We start from the raw sequence: 20,131 nt of genomic DNA, 5'->3' as shown, positions 1-20,131 counted from the left end.
AGGCTAAGAATAAACAGAAGTACAACACATTCTTAGAGCCCTGAGTGTCTGTGTCCTTATGAGCCATTAGGCACCACTGTGGAGTGTGACATGAGACAGAAATTCAATGCTGAACATGGACACAAGAAAACACACAGTGGAACAAATGGAAATAAATTGTTACTTCAAGCAAATCTGTGTCTTTAGTGCTTTCTGTTTCCTGTCAGCGGACTGAACAGTGCCGTTTTATAGGTGGCTCCTGTAGTGCTGAGGGAAAGTGGTCAAAAATAGTAAATACAAAGGCTAAATCATAGCCGAGCTGTGAGAGAGAGAGATAGATAGAGACAGAGAGAGAGAGAGAGAGAGATGACAGACAGACAGTCAGACAGAAAGACAGATAAATAGAGAGAGAGAGAGAGAGAGAGAGAGAGAGAGAGAGAGAGAGATAGATACATAGATGACAGACAGACAGTCAGACAGAAAGACAGACAGGAAGGAAGGAAGGAAGGAAGGAAGGAAGGGAGGTATGTGATAGATAGATAGATAGATAGATAGATAGATAGATAGATGAGAGACAGTCAGACAGAAGACAGACAGATAGACAGACAGATAGAAGAGAGATAGACAGATGGAGAAGCCAGTAAAAGCCTATTAGAGAAAGAAAATGCCAAAGAAGCCAGAAAGCTTTTCTCCAGAAAAGAAGGCAGCCGGAAGAAAAGCAGATTCAGTAAAAGTTCACAGTTCTGCAGAAACATGACCCCATAGCCGGCTTTCAGAACACACACGAGTCATGAGTCACTGTTTTCTGACTTTTCTTGTAACTCTCGGTTCCTCCACCATCAGGGCAGGACTTCCAGATATCGGAGACCAGATCTTTAAGAATTATGTCTAGACTGTGAGAAGGCAAAATTAAAAAGAAGTGATGAAATATGGTCCGAGTCGACATGGAAAAAACAAAGCGGTCGTGGGTATGAGGAAGAAGCCCTCAGCGCAGCACAGATGGCCGCCATGTGTAGTAAATAGTGTGTCTATGTTTACATATACAGCATGTCACAGGGATGTGTTCACTCCCAGATCCCGGATCCTGATGCTCGAATCATTTCTCTCTTACTAGCAACAAGTAAAGGAGATATTTAACAAGTTGCAGATGGGGAAAACGACATTTTAGCTAGGTTTTTAAAGCAGTAAAAGCTTGGACATACATTGTGTATAAATTTCACTGTATCCAAATTCATCCTTCTGAAACCTGTTAAATATATGACACCTGATATTTCACGCTTTTTATTCAGCGAGGACTGAACAGTAAATATTCATTTAGCTGCTTTTCTGTTTCCCACTAAACGAAAACCACCTCAGTTCTCCCAGGGTTCTGAGTTTCCAGTGTGAATACTTCTTCTTTCCGGACCTGCCTGATCCATCTGGACGCTCTACCCCTGGTTGGAACCTCATCGCTTGGTGCTGTTCACTGCTGCTGGGGATAGATCTGAGTGGACAGCCAGTGACCCAGGGGACTGCTGTGGATAGAACCACTCGGAGACCATCACTCTGTCTTCGGCAGGAAGGAATTAGTGCTAACTAATAAACTACACGGAACTATTAGTTCCTCAAGAGCTCTTGGTTGCTGCTGTAGAAAGGACATTATGAACATGTGCATTATTTACTGTCCAGTGTCACCCAAATGAGGATGAGGTTCCCTTCTGAGCCTGGTTCCTCTCAAGGTTTCTTCCTCATATCATCTCGGCGAGTTTTCCCCCTTGCCACCGTCACCACAGGCTTGCTCATTAGGGATAAATGTTCAGGATAAATAGTAAAACGTTATCATTTTGTCTATGTTTCTATACTTCTGAGACATTGTTAAAATGCTATACAAATAAATCACATTGAATTTGTTGATTCTTACATAAAAGCTCATCTACACTTCTTCCAGCATGAGACGCTCTTTTGTCTTCTTCCATTTCACTGAGCATTAATTTGTTTTTAATTTCATCCACGTTAAATGCAATTATAGCTGAAGAAGCAGTAAACTACAGTCGTATTCTGTTTCACGGTCGCATTTCCAGCACAAGCTGTAACGCGAAGTCAAAGCTTCGGCAGTTGCACTTCACGCATGAGGTCTCTCAGGAGCGCATGCAGGGAGACTCTTCAGCTTGTGTGGCATGGCGTGGCACGGAGGTGGTGGTGTGAACTTTCCCTGACTGCTCTAACAGCTGAGTCACTGTCTGACATCAGACCCAGACGCAAGTCCCACCTCTTCACCAAGCACCAGCTCTTCAAAAAAAAAAAATACCCCAAAAACCCTCCCCTTGTGAGGGTACTGTTGTGCCCTCTGACAGGGTTTTAGCAGATAGTGTTTTTCGACCCTGATTTTGATGGAGGCTATAAAGGCAGAAGAATGAAGAATGCGGGGAAATGTCAAAGTTATAATGAAGGTTATGCCGGGGGGGGGGGTTCCGGCGTGTGACCACAGTAATAACTTAATAACAGACTTCCTGCAGAAGAGAAAGAATGAGTGTGTATGTGTGTGGGTGTGTGTGTGGGTGTAGGCAGTATGTTCAGTTAACACGCCATGATCCAAAGGGTTTTTCTTTTCTATAACAATTTAAAAACAGCTTTAAAAAAATAACAAATAGAAATAAAATAAATAAATAGAATAAAACAGAATAAAATAAAATACAATAACTAAATAACCTTTAACAACCGAAACAAAGAAATTTACCCACACTCCTCCAAGCGATTAAAAGACTGCCTGGTAATTAGAATAAACTTGATAATGACGTGTGTATAGAATCTAATCTAGTGGGGGAAAAAATTGTATTTTGTAGTTAAGGATAAAATCACTTGCTAGGGCTGTGTGATATGTCTTGTGTGTCCTGACCTGGTACTTTGATGTCGGGGTTCTTGTTGCACCAGTCCGTGTTGCAGCACATGGGGTAGATCCCAGTATTGTCCCTGCTGGACGGTGCGCAGATGAATGGCCGGTCACGTGGGATCAGCTCATTGTCGCTGACACACCAGCTATCCTTCTTAGTCCCGCTGGCCGACTTGGTGATGGCGAAGTAGCACAGGCCGTCTGTGTTGCACGTCGAGTTCGGGCAGCGGTGACAGTAGCACTGTAAGGCTGTGAAAGCACAAACATTAAGTTTAGTTGATTTTAAAACTTACAAACCCCCCCCCCCACACACACACACACGCCTTTCTCATCTCCTTAGCACTGCTTTTTTTAATGCTTTTTGTTATTTAAATGATAATGAACACAAAGACCAAAAAAAACTAAATAAAGCGCCACAGCAAAAGAAGCAAACAAAACGCAGGCACGGTTGAGAAATTGCCGTTTAATTGCTTGTTAAATAAAACCGAAGCGCAAAAAAACAAACTGTGTGAGCGACGAGATTGTGTTTCTTCTCTAATTCAAGGCGTGAGCAATCGTCTGCAAAATAATCTTTCGTTAAGAGAAAGCGCCGATCAGTGCCACGGGGAATGGACTCGACACATAATCAGGATTCATGTTTTTGCTTTTGTCTTACACGTGAATCCGGATAGCGAGCAGTTCAAGGACTCGACAGTGACACGAATGCTGCTGAGAGAGATATGTACCATTTAGAGACGCCAATCAGCCTACAATCTATGTTTTTAGACTGGAGGAAGAAACGGGAATACCTGGAGGAACGCCCCGTTTTATTTTTTTCTGTCTCTGGCAAAGATTAATAAAGTCCTTAACTTATCCTGTACATTTCTGGCATTTGGCAGACACCCTTATCCAGAGCGACTTACAATTTCTCTCATTTTATACAACTGAAGTCTAGCCCAGGAACCCAGCAGGGTCAGCTTAGTGGTCCTGGGATTTAAACCTTCTCAATAGCCCAAGCCCTGAACCACCAAGCTACCAAGTCTTATCAAACATAGGGTAGAGGAGGCATTTATACTACATGACTTAAAAACAATAATAATAATAATAATAATAATAATAATAATAATAATAAATGAATGCCCAGAATATGCAACTCCAGGCCAGATCTTCAGCAATATTTGCCCCATTTGTAGAAAAGTAAGCAAGTCAAGATCATAGCAGATCCACGTCTTATCCCAGGAATACACCCCTGTATAAAATGCTGGTCTATTGCAGGGTATCTTGTACACACACACATTCACATTTCTTAACATGAGCAATCCCGCTACTGGCATGTAGAAACCAGGAACACCGGGAGAACGTTAAACTCCGCTAATACAGCACTGAAGCTGAAGTGGAGCTTTGAGGCAGCGCCGCAACCTGCTGCACCATCACGCTGACATATTTCCCAATTTCTACTGACTGACAGATTTCTCGAGGAGAGAGAGAGCTGACAGCATGTTGGCATCCATGTTCAGGTACACACTGCCCTTGAGAACCAACCTGACGATGGCCAGAGAGTAGGCTCTTACATTGTGAGGATTAATTTACAACGGATAACAAATAATGATCCTAGCACTGTGTTTCTCTCAAAGCTAGGAAATAAATGTGTCGTTATGGGAGGTAAAGCATGGGGTGTGGTAACCGTGTGGTACAAGGATATTGCTCAGACACCAGGCACAAGACAGACACACACACGTCCACATTCACGCACACACAGTGACAGTGAGTCGGAGATCATTAAATTCATCATTAACAAGGGGGTGAGGAACAGCAACCGTTGGTGGCTAGATGTGGGCGTGTCTGGTAGTAGGGGCGGAGTTGAAAACAGTTTAACTTTATGCAAATATGGAGAGAAAAGATCTGTGGCAAAGAGCACACACTGCTTCTGATTCATCTTGTATATATGATAGGATGCATTTCTATACTGCTGAATTTTATACACCAACACCAAATCTCCCTCCAGAATATTTCGTTTTAAAATTCTTCTGATCAACAGTCCAACACCTTAACCACTAAGCTACCACATCCTCAACCAGAACTAGAGCACTTACTGGAGACTTCATAGAACAGCGACTGGCGACAGAGATGAATGTGTATATAGTATAAGCTCAAAAGGGTTTTTTCGGTGACATAAAGGTGATAATATAGGCTTTTAAAATTCAGATGTGAGTTCTACAGCCATCTGACAGCCCTTTCTTAAGACAGCATCCAGACAAATCAGATATATAATCTCATGTCTGGACTGAATTGCGTCACCAGTTATCTTTACTTCTATTACATATTCTTTGTATTGTTTTAAACTAGCCAACTAGCATGCCAAACGTATCAGATCATATTATCTAGCCTACTCGATTATGATGCCTTTCCAGACACGGTGCTGAGCAGCACCTTCACTTATAGTTTTATTATTTCGCCAATGGATTATGTCCAATGTCCGCAAAGCCTGAGCCACATGTCCACGAAATCCACAGCAAGATGACCAGCCTGCTTCAGGTTTTCTGACAATATCGCTGTTGGGGACATGGACGAGGAACAAGTTCCGAAGAGCTACAGGGGAGAAGAAGTACAAAAGACTGCGTGGACAAAGAGAGGCACAGAAATAGCAAGGGGTTAGGAAGGCCACAGCTAGACAGGTCAGTCGGAGAGGAACACGAGCGAGATGGAGAAAGAAAAAGCAAAGGATTTGTGCACCGACGATGAGCACCAGTAGGTTTTAAACAGTCTAGACGGCCTTTAAGATTAATCGAAATAAAGATAATAGACAATATTGTTTTCTTCAAATGGGACAGGGTTTCTGAGACAAGACTAAAGGAAGCAGACAAGTGTACAGTTCTTTAGAAAAGGCATTGGGAAACAGTTGTCTGGATGTGTTGTCAGGGAAGACGACTAGTCTGAAAGAAGGAACATGTGATAAGTGCTTTCCATGCCACGGAAATTCAGAGTTGGTCTGGTGAAATGACTCACGCTGGATGGAGGGAAGAAAAAAAAAAAGAAAAAAGGAGAAAAAAACAAGGGAGGGTCTCTGTAATGGTCTCTAGAGAGCCGTTGTTTATTCCCTTGATTATGTATCGCCTCGAGTCACTGAAGCGCTGAGGTGGTGTGGGGAACTTCCCGAGCCGAGAAATGCGCTCTACGACTCGGGTAATGAACTCGAGAGGCAAACCGACTTAAAAAGAATAGGAGGGGGGGGGGGACGCTCGAAATAAATTGTGTCCTAGTGAAAGTGACATGGCTGAAAATTCAATAAAGCTCCTTGCGATATATGATTAATGAAGGTTTGGTGAGTGTCAGGAACACGGGAGAGCTTCAGCCAGTCAGATGTTTGAGAGGGTCTTGTGAATTAAGCAAAGCTGAAAATAATTGCAGTGGCTGGTGGATTCGATTTGCAGGACTATTGCATCAGATGCCACACAAAAGTCCAAGATGAGGCAAGTCCACGTACAAACTGAGGTAAAAAAGACGAGAGGAATGCCACCGATGGGATTCACTCTGCAGATCTATTCATAGCCGGGCCTGATTCTGAGACCCAGCAAATAGATCATGGTCATTTCATATACGAGTCTCTGTCAGTTATTTCTAACAAAATAAACTAGGATGAATTTCCCGGTTACACAATTGCACTTTTTGACCGTATAATGCACAGAAGGGAAATGATTTATAATCAGACTGTCAGATGAGGATGGCTTCCCTTTTGTGTCCGGTTCCTCTCAAGGTTTCGTTCTCATATCGTTTTCCGGGTGTTTTTCCTCATCGCCCTCACCACTGACATGATTATTAGGAAAAAAATTATAAATGTAAAACATATATCCTGAATTTACATATAGGGTGGCACAGTGGCTTAGTGCCTAGCATGTTTGCCTCACACCTCCAGTGTCCTGGGTTCGAGTCTCGCTCACTGTATGTGTGGAGTTTGCATGTCCATGGTGGGTATTCTCTGGGTGCTCCGGTTTCCTCCCACAGTCCAAAGACATGCTTCTAGGCTGAATGGAGTCTCTAAATTGCTAAAGACATTAATGCTGGTTCTGACAGAAAGGTGTCAGAATACATAGTGCGTGGGGCTGCATAGCCACAGACCAGTCAGGGTGCCCATGCATGGACCTTTTGATCGTTGCCAAGATTATCTGTATATATTATCTATATTATATATATATATACACACACAATCCATGGATCTAAAACTGATCACCAAAACGTCACACACAGCTTATTCCATAATTTATCAATACCTTAAATAACTGATCTAAACGCGCACAGGGTCTCCGTTAAGTCTCTAAACACAAACATTTCCTCAGTATTTTTAATGTCAGGTTAACTGAGCGAATGGTGTTTCCTCAGCCAGCATGTGTCCTGTGCATGCAAATAAAGGAGGAAATAAAGCAGCTGAGTAATAATCTATGACATACGTGCGATGTGGTTCAGGAACGAGGAAGCTGACTAAGCAATTATCATCACTACCTGACCAAAATGAATCCATGTAAAACACTTTACTCGGCGTTCTCACGGGGAGATGAGCTAGGTTTAAAATGCAGCGCGATACTTTGCTTTCCTCTCCTCTACCTCCCACGTCTCGATTTGTTAAAATAACCAATTCATTTGAAGAGAAATAGTTCCCTTTAAGAATGCTCCCTAGATGAAAAGTGTGACACATTAAGCAATTTGAGCTACTTTACACATGGAGATGCTAATGAGCTCTGAAGACACCCTTCCTTTCGATGAGTCACCTTTAAAATGCAAAACAAGTGTGTAGTGGTGAAGATTATCGTGTGGAGAATACTCAGGCAGACTGCTGAGTGAAATAAATATACTATATATATGTCCAAAAATCTTCGTGGACACCTGGCTATCATGACCATACCATTTGGTCCTCGTAATAAGCTCTACACTTCAGGCTTTCCACTAGTTTTTGGAGTGTCTGTGTGGATTTGTGATCATTCAGCTGCAAGAGCATTAGTGAGATCAGACACTGGTGTCGGGTGAGGAGGTCCTCCAATTCCAGTTTATCCCAAAGGAGATGAGTGGAGCTGCGGTCAGGGATCCGTGTGGGCACAAACCGTGTGCACATGGAGCTCGCTTTGTGCACACTGGAACAGATTTGAGCCTCTTCGCTCCAGGAAAGCCTCAGCATACAAAGACATTCTGGAAAATTGTGTTGTTTCAACATTTTGGATAAAACGATAATATGGGGAAGAACCACATGTGGTTGTAAAGGACAGGTGTCCACATACTTTTGGCCATATATGACTTCTGCAGAAGTCTGTGAATGAACGATTCGGTCATAGATCACATGCATTACTGTCAATATTTAGCCCTGCTCAAGGGCCCAGCAGCGGCAGCTTGGAAGTCTTGGGATTTGAACTCTTCTGATTCACCATCTTATCCACTGAGCTCCCGCTTCTGGTCTCCCGGTCTGATCATCTTATTGTCAGATGGAGATTTGTGTCAATTCTCGTACGATATCTCGTCTTTAGATCTTGTGGTATTGGGACAATTGGTAACGTTAAGCGCTCCTATGAAAACAAACACATGGTCGTGATGAAAATCAGCAACAGTTGAGCATCAACTGTTCACATTTTGTCGTGTTGCTTGCTAATCCGAGCTTCTGTACGCAACTGAAAGGTTACACAGAAGATTCGAGATCCAGTTAAAGGCTTATTAAAGATAAACACACAAGAGGCCATTACCCCGAACTCTTTTACTCCAGAGCGTTCGAGATACAGGATAAAGTGAGGCGTGTCTCCTCCAGCGCCTGGAAAGAGATCCTGCACGTCTGAGTGAGCTTTACACACCAGAGATCAGCGCTAGGCTTCTCACCTCTCCCACAATGCCCTGTCATCTCTTCTCTTCTCAATCCCTCTCCTCCTTCCTCTCGCATTTCCTGATCTTCCTCTTCTATTTACATGCTGGAGCTTATTTAACATTTGCCCCATTTATCCCTCCATCATTCATCTTCGTCTTTATAAGTTGGCCTTCAAATGTACTCACATGCTTAGGAGTGTGTGTGTATGTGAGAGTGAGTGAGTGTGTGTGCGAGTGTGTGCGTGTGTGTGTGTGTGTGTGTATGTGAGAGTGAGTGAGTGTGTGTGTGAGTGTGTGTGTGAGTGAGTGTGTGAGTGTGTGTGTGTGAGTGAGTGTGTGAGTGAGTGAGTGTGAGTGTGTGAGTGTGTGTGTGTGTGAGTGTGTGTGTGAGTGTGTGAGTGTGAGTGTGTGTGTGTGTGAGTGAGTGTGTGTGTGTGTGTGTGTGTGAGTGTGAGTGTGAGTGTGTGTGTGTGTGAATCATGCTCACATCTCAGCACCATCGCTTCAAGTGATGTCTAACAATTGAATCATTTAGAATGACTTTTGAGGCTGCAGATTTGATGTTTTTTGGGACTGAATCTGAACATTTAAAGCCATTAAAAAATTAATTAAAAAAAGGTATTTAAAATGAATTCATTATATTTAAAAAATAAAATAAAATAAAAAAGGAAAAAAATGATTTAAATTCTAACTCACATCAGACTTAAAGTTTTTTTTTCATGCAACTCTTATTAAAAAGAAACGAATATTTCAACATAAAACATCCCTTTTTTCTCCACCCCTTTATCAGATATCGAACTACACCAACTGAAGTGAGTCTTTATTTTTTATTATATAAAAATTAAATTATTATTATTTATAATTTGTATTTATTCCAGAAAACACTGATCAAACAGGTCAAACAAAATCAGGAAGAAACAAAACAAACAAATCAAACAAAATCATCAAGAAAGAAATAAGAAAAATTGAAGCCGATAGATCTTTGAGATTTAATAAATGCAAAAATAAATAAATAAATAAATAAATAAGAAGGATTAATATGAGTAGCAGTATGGAGGAATAAATAATTAAGAAGCACTTTGCACTTCGTCATTTTCTAACACGTGTCAGGGGAAGTGCAGAGAGTGGAAAGCGAGGAGAGCGGGATGATGTATACCGGGTCATAAATCAACTAAAGTACAGTTTAAATATATAAAGTAATAAATAAATAAATAAATAAATAAATAAATAAATAGATAGATAGATAGATAAAGAGGACTCTCGACAAGCACCGCCACAGGGAGGAAGATTACTGCACCAGCAGTATGCTGAGAGTAATACAGTGATGTCTATCAGCAGAGGAGGAGAGAGAGGAACACTGTAGCACATGAACCCCACAGCGTTTCCTGACTCCGGGCTGTAGCTAGGCAACATGTGATAATGTGCATGCATCAGCGACGGTATAGACTTTATCCAGACGGCTGCTGAGAGCGACACGGCAAGACCGAGATCTACTAATACGTGTCTCAAGGCTAAGCGTGTGTATATGTAATGCTTTCGGTCTCCATACACAACATACGGCTCACAGAATAATCCGGTCCTTCTTAAAAGACACCGTGAAGAGTTGAGCTTCTCGTTTTCTATTCATTTAGCAAAACGTGAAGAAGATGTTTTCAGGTCTTTTAGGAAACTTTTTTTCTTAAAAAAAAAAAGACAGAAATTCAACTGAGAATTAAGTATCTCAATAAAAAGTATAAAAGAAGTTCAATAATAAGTTCTGAGAACTGAGGACTCTTTTGCGCTGTCTGGACTGACAAAGAAACAAAAGTTTTTCTCAAGGGTAACTAAGCAAGCTTTCACACTTTTTTTTTTCCCTCTCTCGCCATTGCCAGCACGCATTTTCTAACCCTGTGGGACGCAGCGGGCCGTATTTAAAAAGTGCTGATGGCTTTGTGTAGTCGCAGTGGAGCGCTGAAGTCAAATAAAAATGCTACTTCTCAGGGGGAAAAAAAAAATAAAAACGTGAAATCAGTCATATTTTATTGTTCAACCTGTCAGGAGGAAAAAAAAAGCGAAAGGAGAGAAATCCCAACCTGGAGGACGGGACGTGGGGCAAAGTTCGGGCCTCTTCATATATTTAACGCCAGAGGCGCTTTCTGACAATAAGGCTGTAAAAATGTGCTTCCTGTTATTTTATTTCACGCTGGAAGTGTTCTCGGACAAGGCCGTGGCAATGATGATGAAAAAAGAGAGAGAGAGAGAGAGAGAGAGAGACACGTGTGGTCTGTTCTGTTTACCAGAAGACGGCGTCCTCCAGCAGGACAGCTCGTTTAGGGGGGACAGATCGTCAGAATGAGAAAACAGAAATTACACCCCGAGATCGAGAGCATCAACCGATGTCCTGTGTGTTTTATTGAGGGGTTTTGTGTGTGTATATACACCGATCAGGCATAACATTATGACCACTAACAGGTGCCGCGAATAACACTGATGATCTTCCTGTTAGTGGGTGGGATATATTAGGCAGCAGGTCAACATTTTGTCCTCAAAGTTGATGTGTTAGAAGCAGGAAAAATGGGCAAGTGTAAGGATCTGAGCGAGTTTGACAAGGACCAGATTGTGATGGCTAGACCACTGGATCAGAGCATCTCCAAAACTGCAGCTCTTGAAAGCAAGAAAGAAAGAAAGCAAGAAAAAGAAAGCAGGCAAGAAAGCAAGAAAGTGACAGATTAAGAAAGAAAGCAAGAAAGCAGGCAAGCAAGAAAGAAAGAGAAAGCAAGAAAGAAAGCAAGAAAGCAGGCAAGCAAGAAAGAAAGAGAAAGCAAGAAAGAAAGCAAGAAAGCAGGCAAGCAAGAAAGAAAGAGAAAGCAAGAAAGCAGGCAAGCAAGAAAGAAAGAGAAAGCAAGAAAGAAAGCAAGAAAGCAGGCAAGCAAGAAAGCAAGAAAGAAAAAGAAAGCAGGCAAGCAAGAAAGCAGGCAAGCAAGAAAGCAAGAAAGAAAGCAAGCAAGCAAGCGAGATTAAGAAAGAAAGAAAGAATATCTGAGTGTTATCTATCTATACACCTTAGACACACCATAGATAGATAGATAGATAGATAGATAGATAGATAGATAGATAGATAGATAGATAGATAGATAGATAGATAGATAGATAGATAGAGGTACAGGTCTACACTCAGTGGCCTTATATCCAGAAACACACCACATCCCTGGCTCCTGGATCACTAACTACTTCCTCAGGTAAAAATCTGCCTGGAAGAGCTAAGCCCTTTTTTCCTTTATCCAATTTGAGCACGGCAGTTGGAAGTTGTCTCTGGACCATTAACTGCCCTGCAGGACGTGGCAGAGTCAGACACGAGGCATGTGTAAATACTGACTCACTGTTTGCCTGGCACTGAGTGTGTTGTGGACATGGCAAAGTAGGTGTGACTTCTGCACACTGATCTGGGCCCTAAAGCCAGAACTATTTTGGGATCGATGTCCTTTAGGTGCTGTCAGGAAACGGAGTGGAAGAGTCGCCGAATCAAAAGGTCACCCGCTTAACACGTCCACGAGCTCTCAGGGTGTACAAGAGGCTGAAATGACTCGCCTCACAAGTCTGCCTCCTAATGAGACAAACACAAAACCAGCCTACAAAGAAAGAAGAAAAAAAAGAAAGATTAAAAAAGATAGAGATTAAGAAAGAAAGAAAGAAAGAGAGAGAGAGAAAGAAGGCAAGAAAGAAAGAAAGAAAGAAGGCAAGAAAGAGAGAGAGAGAAGGCAAGAAAGAAAGAAGGCAAGAAAGAAAGAAAGAAGGCAAGAAAGAAAGAAAGAAAGAAAGAAGGCAAGAAAGAAAGCAAGAAAGAAAGAAATCAGTCTGTCTGTCTATCTATCCATCCATCCATCCATCTATCCACCTCATCTGTGTCTGTCTGTCGGCTGACTGGCATCTCTAAATTGTCCGTAGTGCGAGTGTAAATGTGTGTATAAACGTGTCTCTGTGTGTGTGTGTGTGTGTGTGTGTGCCCTCTAATGAGTTGGTACCCCATCCAGGGTGTCCCCTGCCTCGTGCCCCGAGTCCTGTGGGGCAGACCCCAGGCTGTCTGTGGCCCTGTGTGAGGTTTAAATGCTACAGAAAATGGAGGGATGTGTGATTGTGTGTGTGAGTGAGTGAGTGTGTGTGAGTGAGTGAGTGTGTGTGAGTGTGAGAGTGTGTGTGAGTGAGAGTGTGTGTGTATGTGTGAGAGAGTGTGTGTATGTGTGTGTGAGTGCGGACACAGTAACACTTTCATGCTGTTGATAACACGAACAGACTCGTCTTGTAGACTCCTGAAAAAAAAAAATTCCCGGTTTTATTTTAGATATCTTTTTTATCCCTCGCTCCCGCTGCAGAGAGACGAAGCACGTGCGTGTTAATTGCCTCGACTCATCCACTTAAACCCGAGGAAGAACACCACTTAAAACTTCTCCAACTGAAACTTTCCGAGTGCTTCGTTCTTCAGTAGGCTCTTATTAATCATTTTGCCTGGTACATCGCTCCATTACGACCGCTTTCATCTGCACAAAACCAGCGGCTTCAAAGACCTTGTCCAGGCACTCGAGCCAATAAATGCGATCCCGTCCAGAGCGGCTTCCAGCCGTCACGTAATAGCCGTTTTGTTCCAGGGGACAACAGAGAATGGCATTACTGATGAAGACTTCACTGCTTTGACAACAGATGCATGGGGACTGAACAAAAGCTATGGTTACAATAATAGCTAACTGGTGTGTGTGTGTCTGAGAGAGAGAGAGATGGTAAACAGCGAACAGCGAGGTGAGGACAATGATGCTGCAGAATGCACATGAGCACAGACCTCCGGCGAGGCCAGCAGTCGAAATTACCAAGCGATCCGTCTCGCCCTGCCGCAGTGACCACGAGATTTCTCAAGATTAATAACACAAGATATTCACTCACATGCTGATCCCAGTACTACACTGTTTCATCTGTTAAACTACTGCAACAGTACTGTGGTGTGTGTGTGTGTGTGTGTGTGTGTGAAGGAGTGTTTAAATGTGTGCGTTTGTGTCTAAAGGTGTGTGTGTGTGTAAAACAGTGTGTTTATGCGTATGTGTGCGTAAGAGTGTGTATGTGTTTGTGCGAAGGAGTGTGTGTGTGTGTGTGTGCGTAAAAAAGAGTGTTTATGTTTGTGTAAGAGTGTGTATGTGTTTGTATGAAAGACTGTGTGTGTGTGTGTGTGTGTGTGTGTGTGTGTATGTATGTATGTATGTATAAGAGTGTGAATGTGTGTGTGTGTGTGTATGTATAAGAGTGTGAATGTGTGTGTGTGTGTATGTATAAGAGTGTGAATGTGTGTGTGTGTGTGTATGTATAAGAGTGTGAATGTGTGTGTGTGTGTGTATGTATAAGAGTGTGAATGTGTATGTGTGTGTGTGTGTGTGTGAGAGAGCAGGCAAAACATTAGGATCTTTTTAACCTTTTAATATTATATCTGAAATAATGCTGAAAATTCTATTCATCATAAATCTAATATATAAATCTAATAATCTAATAAAATAATAAATTCTACACTGCCAACATTAACGGTGAGTGTGTTTCAGTACACGCTGTTCACCTGTTTCTGTTTCTTGTGTAGTACACTGTGTGTGTGTGTGTGTGTGTGTGTGTGTGTGTGTGTGTGTTTTATAACCGTTGCTGGTTTTCGGCTTAGCACTAAACACATCCAATGGCAATCATTTTCTTAGGTGGCTTTGCTAGTTTGATTCTGCGCCACAGTGACATGCCTCAGGCGCTCTAACGTACCGAAGCCAAAACAAAGCCACGACATTTGCGTGTGCGTGGCCTGTACCATGAAGCGCATGTAAATCAGTACTAAGCCTAGTTACAGCAGGTGTGAATACCAGTACCAGTGAATGCCAACACATACACACACACGACTACAAGGTTAGATATTTTGTATTATAGCTATTAAATGTGAGCGAGAGAATTGAAAGTTAATGCGAATGTGTATGTTTTTCACTCAGTCCTGTAAAACCAAATCTAGACATTTCTCAGTTCTTGCTCTCTTTAAGGGTTTTCTTAAAAGTCTGTGTGAGGATTAGTCGACGTTGCATAAAGTCTACATCGCATTACGGTACGTTATTATTAAAATGACCAATAATAAAATATATGTGGCTTGAGGTAAGAATCGTTTCGGAGCTTTCCAAATATTTATTAGATATCAATACAGGATCTCATTTACAGCACTGGACAGAGACTCTTACCTTTTATACAACTGAGTAAGTGAGACGGGTTAAGGGCCTTGCTCAAGGGCCCAACCAGCAGCAACAGCTTGGTGGAGCTTGAAGTCGAACCCACAACCTTGATCAGTAGTCTAACACCTTAACCACTGAGTTTGGATCTCTGAAGTTTTTAAGCTCTGTCTTCTTCCTCTATGTTTATATCAGTTATATTCCTGTTTAGTTAAACCACTGAGGTAGTAAAGTACAGTTAAGTAAAGAGAAAGAGACTGTCATTGTAGCGATACAACGAAATTTGTTTGGTAGCTCTCAGAAACCAGCAGCAAAATGGACGTGTAAAATCTATAATACAAAGAAAATATAAATAACTAGAATATAAAATATCACAGTAGATACAGGGCGATGTGTGCAGTGCGACATGAATCCGCATACCGCATGAATACAGCATGTCCCACTGCATGAAGTGCTGCTTAAAGAGCTCAGGGAAGCAAATATAATCCATGTCTAGGTTAAAATTGATTTAATATCTAATAAATATGAGGAAATGCACAACGATTGTAGAGAAATTGTGAACTATTGTGGAAAACATGGCCCTGAATGTAAGCTACAGTCATTGTAATACATTTGTGTGTGTGTGTGTGTGTGTGTACATCCTAGAAGGACAGAAGCACAATCACACAATGATCTGAGAAAAATGACCACGAAGAAAATATTGCAAACAAGAGACGGTAAAGGTGAAATGGAATAGAAATGAAAGTTCACATTTTAGAGCCTGAGTATTAAGGCTAGAAATGGAAAGATCCGGGAAAAGAAAGCGTGCTTCTCTGGAACGCCGGCGCTCCGGTCACGTTAGCGATGAGGCGGCGAGCTTTTCCGCAGCCGCAGACGGACGTCTTGGTCTGAAAGGTCACAACTCGATAATAATGTGGAAGCACTTTAGTGAAAACAAAAAATTTTTTAAAAAAAATCATAATGCTTCGTTGCACACTGAATGAATTCCAGACAACTGCGTGACTCGGGTATTCTTATGCTAATAGGCTGCTAATTTATTAATTTCGTGCAGACAAATAAATGTTTTTTTAAAACAGTGCTGTAATTCAGGACAGTCTGACTAATTTTCCTTAATGTATTTAAAAACATTTCAGGTCTCACTGCATTAAACTGGTTTCTGACAAAGTTTAACCAAAGCTGAGAGAGAGAGAGAGAGAGAGAGAGAGAGAGAGAATAAGGGAGAGAGTAACAGATAGATATATAGATCAGAGTGAGAGATATATAGATCAGATAGATAGATAGATAGATAGATAGATAGATAGATAGATAGATAGATAGATAGATAGACAGACAGACAGACAGACAGACAGGGAGGGAGAGAGAGAGAGAGAATAAGGGAGAGAGTAATAGATAAATATATAGATCAGAGAGAAAGACAGACAGACTGTGAGAGCGTAATAGATAGATAGAGAGAGAGAGAGATAAGGTTCTTGCCCAGAAGACCAGCAATGAATCTGGTGCTCTTGGTGATCTCCACAGAGGATCACACAGACATCTCTTTAGCTTCCTCCATGCCGTTATCTGCTGCGCCTCTTCTCTGAATTCAGAATGTTCCGGCGACGTTCAGCATCACACCAACGATAGATCCGGCATGGGGTAGTGGAGACGGCACGCGCTGGGCTCGATGTCCCAGAATGCAATTCGGATAAACACCTCAGTTGCTCGGAGTTGCGTCAGAGACTCGACTCAGCCAGTCAGTGAGCTACGAGACGGCGGATACGAGGAAGCGGGATGAGGAAGTGAGAGAGAGCAGCGCTGGACAGACTAAGAGACTAAAGTGCTGCTGCATCGCTGTGTTTGTGGACACTGTAGCATACCGTATACTCTTACTGCTCAAAGTGTATTCTGGGAAGCAGCGGATGCGAGGCATCGACACGCCCTGAAAGGGATGAGTGTGCATGGAAACAAAACGTACAAAATAGGACACCGGCATGTTAATTATAGAGATTAACATGCGAGTCGTACAGGGTGGCTTTATCTTTAAACAGTACAGACAAAAGACTGACACTGATGTCTCTGCTCTAAGTGTTCGCCTGCGCTCACGGCTGTCACATCCACATCCACACCGCAATGCCCCATGCTGGGGTTTTTTTTCTTCTTCTTCTTCACGTCTACGCCCTTCTTTTTTCCCTCCATCTGTAAAAGCACACTATTAAAAGACCAGTCTCGGGGCAACAGACTTCAGACACATGAGCTGTGCATGGAGTGGGAGTGAAGACGCCGGGGCTGCGGGGCCGGCCACAGAACAGATAACTGATCCTCGGCTATTTATGGACGTAACTTTAATAGGAAAGACCTTGCCATGGGGTATTGTTGAGCATAAACATGCGGCTAATGGGAGCCTCGGGTACATGAACACGCTGGCGCTTGTGTGCTGACGGAATTTTTGTACACTTAACATGTAGGAATCCAAGCGGGCAAAGCAATTAAGTCTGCTTTTGAACACGTCGGTGGTCAGGCCGGAGGACGGAAAGAGAAAAAGCATCGAATTTGTGTGTGTTTTTATTTATTTATTTATTTATTTTTACATAAAAGGGGTTTAGATTTTCTGCACCATTTTTCCGTAAGCCACTATTGTGCGTGTTTTTTTTTTTTTTTTTACAAAACCTGGAACAGCAAGGTCCTATTTTTTTTTCTTTAACGTCATTGTTGTGTAGTGTCCGGCTTTAGTTAAATTTTCAGCAGTGAAATATAAATAAATAAATCAAATAATCAAATAAATAAATAAACAAACACTTTCCTTGACCTTACCAGCTTTGGCACTTTCCTTGAGCTAAACAGCTTTGATATTTCTGATATTCTGATACTCTGGTATTTCATTTCTTGGCTGCTGAAACTCTGAATGCATTTTCAGTTAACTAAAACGCATAGTTAACGTATAATTAAAGAAACGTCTTTAAAGGGAACGAAAAATGAGGGTAGAAGGTTGTCAAGGCTGTGGCTGAACTATCCGCCGAACGCGGAGGCTTCCCCAGGGACACGCAAATGAAAAGGACGGAAGATGTTTAATATAATAAGCGGCACCACAGCGGGGGGGAGGAGGAGGAGAAAAAACCTCTAAGAATCAATGGCAATTTAATTTCCCATTTTTTGGAGCCTGTAGCTTCAGCATTTAAAGCCTTAATCGAATCATCCGGCGTTGGAAAAGGGGAGCGATTAGATGGTGGATTCGGAGAGTTCGAGTGCAAGCGCTCTACAATCTACTGTTGTAAATGGCGCTTTTACACCTTTTTAGCCTTAAGCCTTTTTTTTTTTTTTTTTTTGTAAAAAGGATATTACATGATGATATGTTTCATAACTCGATGTAATGTTGGCATTAAAAAGCTGGGTATGAAAAGCTAGCATTTTTTTTTTTTTTTAAACAAGCGATTGTATAAAATATGAATTCCGAAAAACTCTTATGAAGGACGGTAAGTATGTGAAATCTGAATATAGTGCTGGAATGTTTGTTGGAAAAAAATTGAATTAATCATCTTCTATATTTTTTATACTACTCATGTTTACAAATTATACAGTTAACAACTGACGATTTTCTTTCACCTTCGTCTTAAAACAGCCATCTTTTCCTCAACTTTTCTGAGGTGATTATCGTACGTTTTCATTCATTAATTACAAACGTTGAAAGTTTTGTACTTGTAATAAACGCAAACAAAAACACAAGCCAGTGCGTGTTAGCATGCTGCTATCCTGCCTTGTTTATCCTCTCGGCAATGCTAGCTAAACCTGAGAAGTATATATAAAAACCTCCCCAGACACGACCAGACGTTGAGATTTAAAACAACTTTAGTCTCTTGAAACATGATTCAGCTTTGTTTATCTAATCTACACTGATGCTAGTCGGCTTCGTTAGCAATGCGCCGTTTCTTCTGCAGGTGTCGGCTGTGTAAAACTGCGCTCTGGTGGCGGGTAGTGTTTACATAAGCTACGCTAAATGTTACCGTCCCCTCAAACTGTGGCTGTTTTCATGTGGCTTTGCTGAGAAACCTGATTTTGTTTTAGTGACTTGGTTATAAACAACAGTGAGCTGTGAGGAAATACCGCACTGTGTTAGTGAGACAGAAAGAAAACAGTGTCTGGTGACGGCTGTGAAAGCTAATACTCCTTTAGCCTTTAGCTTGAAATGGTTCTGTCTCTTGCTTCATAAACAGAACCACAACATGCTTCTTTATATATTATGTAATATTCTTAAATAAACCAAGTTACATGATTTCTTTTTGTGGAAAGTTGTAGAAATTATTATTATTATTATTATATACAAATTTAGACAAGAAAATACAAATAAATTCATACTGTATAACTTTATGGGGAAAAAAACAAACCTGTATAATATTGACACCAAAAAACCTCTCCATGTTATTTAGACATTCAGTTTGAATTATTTCACCAATTTAATCGACTCACACGTTCTTTACCCACCGAACTGTTTTGATAGAAAAACCTCCGGGGGTTCTAGTCAAAACCAATTTTTAAGGTTTTCCTGAGTGAGGACAGAACCCCAGGGTTCTATATAGAAGCCCAAAGAACCTGTTTTTTTCCCTCTCACGGTTAAGAGTGTGTGTGAATATTACATATGGACGTAACTGCAGTCCTGTTTGAAGCTATTCTACCAAAACATATGTTAAGTTGAGTAAAAAAGCGACTAAGCAGAAGCCACAACTTTCTTTTTTGCTTTTTTCTTCTTGATTTGTTTTTTTATTTTATTATTTAATTTTATTTATTTATTTTTTATTCATGTTAATGTTTACGTTCCATTTTAGGTCCATTTCTTTCCAGTTTCTATTTAAATAAATAAATAAATAAATAAATAAATAAAAACAAACAAACAAACAAACAAACAAACAAACAAACAAACAAACAAATAAATAATTTATTAATAAAAATAATAATCATGATAATATATTTTTAAAAATACATACTTTAGATTTTTTTTTTAAACATTTTTTCCCCATTTTTTTTCCCTCAGCACAGATTCAGCTTCAGGAAAAAACATTGACGAAGTGCTATCATGCTTATGATGGAAATTTCACTCAATTAAAAAAAAAAAATCTTCTCAATCAGTTTTTATTAGGTTATTTTCCTTCGGTTATTATCCGAGTTTCAGTCGACATGAATCACTCGTGATTTGATTTGAGCAGATATTCTTTTAATGAGATCATTGTCAGCCCCATGTTACAGTAACACCATAATACCCATTCTACGTTAATAATTAAGTCTTACCAAA

General features: G+C 41.1%; 1 protein-coding gene across 1 annotated transcript in view; it reads right to left on the bottom strand.

Annotated features, from left to right (window-relative positions):
* tgfbr1b (transforming growth factor, beta receptor 1 b) overlaps window positions 1-20,131 on the bottom strand; it is an 82,986-nt gene that overhangs the window by 49,087 nt on the left and 13,768 nt on the right. The window contains exon 2 of the mRNA XM_058385737.1: window positions 2,855-3,097. Coding sequence (XP_058241720.1) covers window positions 2,855-3,097 — 243 coding nt within the window. The remainder of the gene's footprint in view (window positions 1-2,854; window positions 3,098-20,131) is intronic.

This window comes from Hemibagrus wyckioides, linkage group LG01 (genome assembly GCF_019097595.1).
Source record: "Hemibagrus wyckioides isolate EC202008001 linkage group LG01, SWU_Hwy_1.0, whole genome shotgun sequence".
In the NCBI taxonomy this organism is placed as follows: Eukaryota; Metazoa; Chordata; class Actinopteri; order Siluriformes; family Bagridae; genus Hemibagrus; species Hemibagrus wyckioides.
This window is presented reverse-complemented; position numbering and strand designations above follow the sequence as displayed.